Consider the following 3,795-nt stretch of genomic DNA (forward strand, 5'->3'; position numbering starts at 1 on the left):
ATAAATGTATAAATAACAATAATTTTCATGATATTTATTGGAAGCCTTTTAGGAAAAGTATTGTACGTCATTGATGTATTGACTAGTTACAAGATAGCAGTGCGAAATTGATCAAATGCATAAGTAATATGAATGTAGTCAAAGGAACGTTGCACACAGACCACATAGGCCAAGGGTTTTCAGTCCGAAGGGTAGGTGAAGGGTTTCCAGTCCTAAGTGTAGACGTGGGGTTCCCAGTCCTAAGGGTAGGCAAGGGGTTCCCAGTCCTAAGGCTAGGCACAAGGGGTTCCCAGTCCTAAGGGCAGGTGAGGGGTTCCCAGTCCTAAGGGCAGGTGAGGGGTTCCCAGTCCTAAGGGCAGGTGAGGGGTTCCCAGTCCTAAGGGCAAGTGAGAGGTTCCAAGTCCTAAATTTAGGCCAGGGGTTCCCAGTCCTAAGGGCAAGCAAGAGGTTCTCCGTCCTAAGGTTACATGAGGTGTTCCCAGTCCTAAAGGTAGGTGAGGGGTTCCCAGTCCTAAGGGCAGGCAAGGGGTTCCCAGTCCTAAGGGCAGGTGAGAGGTTCCAAGTCCTAAATTTAGGCGAGGGGTTCCCAGTCCTAAGGGCAAGCAAGAGGTTCTCCGTCCTAAGGTTACATGAGGTGTTCCCAGTCCTAAAGGTAGGTGAGGGGTTCCCAGTCCTAAGGGCAGGCAAGGGGTTCCCAGTCCTAAGGGCAGGTGAGGGGTTCCCAGTCCTAAATTTAGGCCAGGGGTTCCCAGTCCTAAGGGCAAGCAAGGGGTTCTCCGTCCTAAGGCTAGATGAGGGGTTCGCAGTCCTCAGGGTAGGTAAGGGGTTCCTAGTCCTAAGGGTGGGCAAGGGGTTCCCAGTCCTAAGGGTAGATGAGGGGTTCCCAGTCCTAATGGTAGATAAGGGCTTCCCAGTCCTAAGGGTAGATAAGGGGTTCCCAGTCCTAAGGCTAGATGAGGGGTACCCAGTCCTAAGGGTAGGCGAGAGGTTCCCAGTCCTAAGGGTAGGCGAGGGGTTCCCAGTCCTAAGGCTAGATGAGGGGTACCCAGTCCTAAGGGTAGGCGAGAGGTTCCCAGTCCTAAGGGTAGGCGAGGGGTTCCCAGTCCTAAGGCTAGATGAGGGGTACCCAGTCCTAAGGGTAGGCGAGAGGTTCCCAGTCCTAAGGGTAGGCAAGGGGTTCCCAGTCCTAAGGGTAGGCGAGGGGTTCCCAGTCCTAAGGCTAGATGAGGGGTACCCAGTCCTAAGGGTAGGCGAGAGGTTCCCAGTCCTAAGGGTTGGCGAGGGGTTCCCAGTCCTAAGGGTAGGCAAGGGGTTCCCAGTCCTAAGGGTAGATGAGGGGTTCCCAGTCCTTAGGGCAGGCAAGGGGTTCCCTGTCTTACTTATAAGGGTAATTATACCAATGTTTGACATACCTCACAAAATACCAAGCAGTCTTCTTAGACATCTGCACTTCTAACTACTAGAAATTATGTCCAAGACAACATGAAAACTGGTCACAAATGAAGAGTGTTTCTTTATTAAGGATAGAAGATTTAGAAAGTACATTGAACAATGCAAACTCTGCTCTGAGCAAGACATTCATATGGAAGAATTCCTGTTGAACGTTATATGGTGAAGTTTTTTTGTCCGGCTGCAACTTTGTGGACTTTTTGTTTTTTAAACATTAGGATATGATTATACATTTTTCCGTGCATTGAATTGTCAAATGCACTATTGTTTGACTCCATGGCTTTTAATATGTGAATTGTTTGCTGATCACACATGGTGATCAATCATTTTAAAGTAATCAATATATCTGTACATACAATGCTTACTTACAAATATTGTGTCACAAATGTGTAGCTAGAAAAAGGTTTGTTCATACAATTTTTGTGAACAAATAAATGAACTAGACAATTTCAAAATCTTTTCAAGACCGAAATGCTGTAAAAATAGAGGGGGAGATTTTAATTTGCTTTACTGAAAATGTGTGTTTCATTATCCATGGGTTTCATGTTCCTCATGGAGGGGTAAATGCTATATTTTGAATAGGAAATTCCAATTTTATTTTCCAAAGCATAACTTCAAAAAAGAAATGCATGCCTTGATCTTGAATCTTGGATTCTGTGTTCAGTAGAAAATCTGTTTATATTGAAAGATAAATGTATAAATAACAATAATTTTCATGATATTTATTGGAAGCCTTTTAGGAAAAGTATTGTACGTCATTGATGTATTGACTAGTTACAAGCTAGCAGTGCGAAATTGATCAAATGCATAAGTAATATGAATGTAGTCAAAGGAACGTTGCACACAGACCACATAGGCCAAGGGTTTTCAGTCCGAAGGGTAGGTGAAGGGTTTCCAGTCCTAAGTGTAGACGTGGGGTTCCCAGTCCTAAGGGTAGGCAAGGGGTTCCCAGTCCTAAGGGCAGGTGAGGGGTTCCCAGTCCTAAATTTAGGCCAGGGGTTCCCAGTCCTAAGGGCAAGCAAGGGGTTCTCAGTCCTAAGGCTAGATGAGGGGTTCCCAGTCCTAAGGGTAGGTAAGGGGTTCCTAGTCCTAAGGGTGGGGAAGGGGTTCCCAGTCCTAAGGGTAGATGAGGGGTTCCCAGTCCTAATGGTAGATAAGGGCTTCCCAGTCCTAAGGGTAGATAAGGGGTTCCCAGTCCTAAGGCTAGATGAGGGGTACCCAGTCCTAAGGGTAGGCGAGAGGTTCCCAGTCCTAAGGGTAGGCGAGGGGTTCCCAGTCCTAAGGCTAGATGAGGGGTACCCAGTCCTAAGGGTAGGCGAGAGGTTCCCAGTCCTAAGGGTAGGCGAGGGGTTCCCAGTCCTAAGGCTAGATGAGGGGTACCCAGTCCTAAGGGTAGGCGAGAGGTTCCCAGTCCTAAGGGTAGGCAAGGGGTTCCCAGTCCTAAGGGTAGGCGAGGGGTTCCCAGTCCTAAGGGCAGGTGAGGGGTTCCCAGTCCTAAGGGCAGGTGAGGGGTTCCCAGTCCTAAGGGCAGGTGAGAGGTTCCAAGTCCTAAATTTAGGCCAGGGGTTCCCAGTCCTAAGGGCAAGCAAGAGGTTCTCCGTCCTAAGGTTACATGAGGTGTTCCCAGTCCTAAAGGTAGGTGAGGGGTTCCCAGTCCTAAGGGCAGGCAAGGGGTTCCCAGTCCTAAGGGCAGGTGAGAGGTTCCAAGTCCTAAATTTAGGCCAGGGGTTCCCAGTCCTAAGGGCAAGCAAGAGGTTCTCCGTCCTAAGGTTACATGAGGTGTTCCCAGTCCTAAAGGTAGGTGAGGGGTTCCCAGTCCTAAGGGCAGGTAAGGGGTTCCCAGTCCTAAGGGCAGGTGAGGGGTTCCCAGTCCTAAGGGTAGATGAGGGGTTCCCAGTCCTAAGGGTAGATAAATGGTTCCCAGTCCTAAGGCTAGATGAGGGGTACCCAGTCCTGAGGGTGGGTGAGGGGTTCCAAGTCCTAAAGGCAGGTGAGGGGTTCTCAGTCCTAAGGGTAGGCGAGGGGTTCCCAGTCCTAAGGGTAGATGAGGGGTTCCCAGTCCTTAGGGCAGGCAATGGGTTCCCTGTCTTACTTATAAGGGCTAATTATACCAATGTTTGACATACCTCACAAAATACCAAGCAGTCTTCTTAGACATCTGCACTTCTAACTACTAGAAATTATGTCCAAGACAACATGAAAACTGGTCACAAATGAAGAGTGTTTCTTTATTAAGGATAGAAGATTTAGAAAGTACATTGAACAATGCAAACTCTGCTCTGAGGAAGACATTCATATGGAAGAATTCCTGTTGGACATTATATGGTGAAGTTTTTTTGTCCGGCT

At 48.1% G+C, this 3,795-nt stretch overlaps 1 protein-coding gene across 1 annotated transcript; it reads left to right on the forward strand.

Annotated features, from left to right (window-relative positions):
• Positions 1 to 128: 128 nt before the first annotated feature.
• LOC117342258 lies at positions 129 to 3,570 on the forward strand. The gene is made up of 3 exons (XM_033904342.1): positions 129 to 191; positions 245 to 1,387; positions 2,224 to 3,570. Exons 1-3 carry the CDS (start codon positions 129 to 131, stop codon positions 3,568 to 3,570), a joined length of 2,553 nt encoding a protein of 850 aa, XP_033760233.1.
• The last annotated feature ends 225 nt before the right edge of the window (positions 3,571 to 3,795 follow it).

This window comes from Pecten maximus, chromosome 2 (assembly GCF_902652985.1).
Source record: "Pecten maximus chromosome 2, xPecMax1.1, whole genome shotgun sequence".
Lineage (NCBI taxonomy): Eukaryota > Metazoa > Mollusca > Bivalvia > Pectinida > Pectinidae > Pecten > Pecten maximus.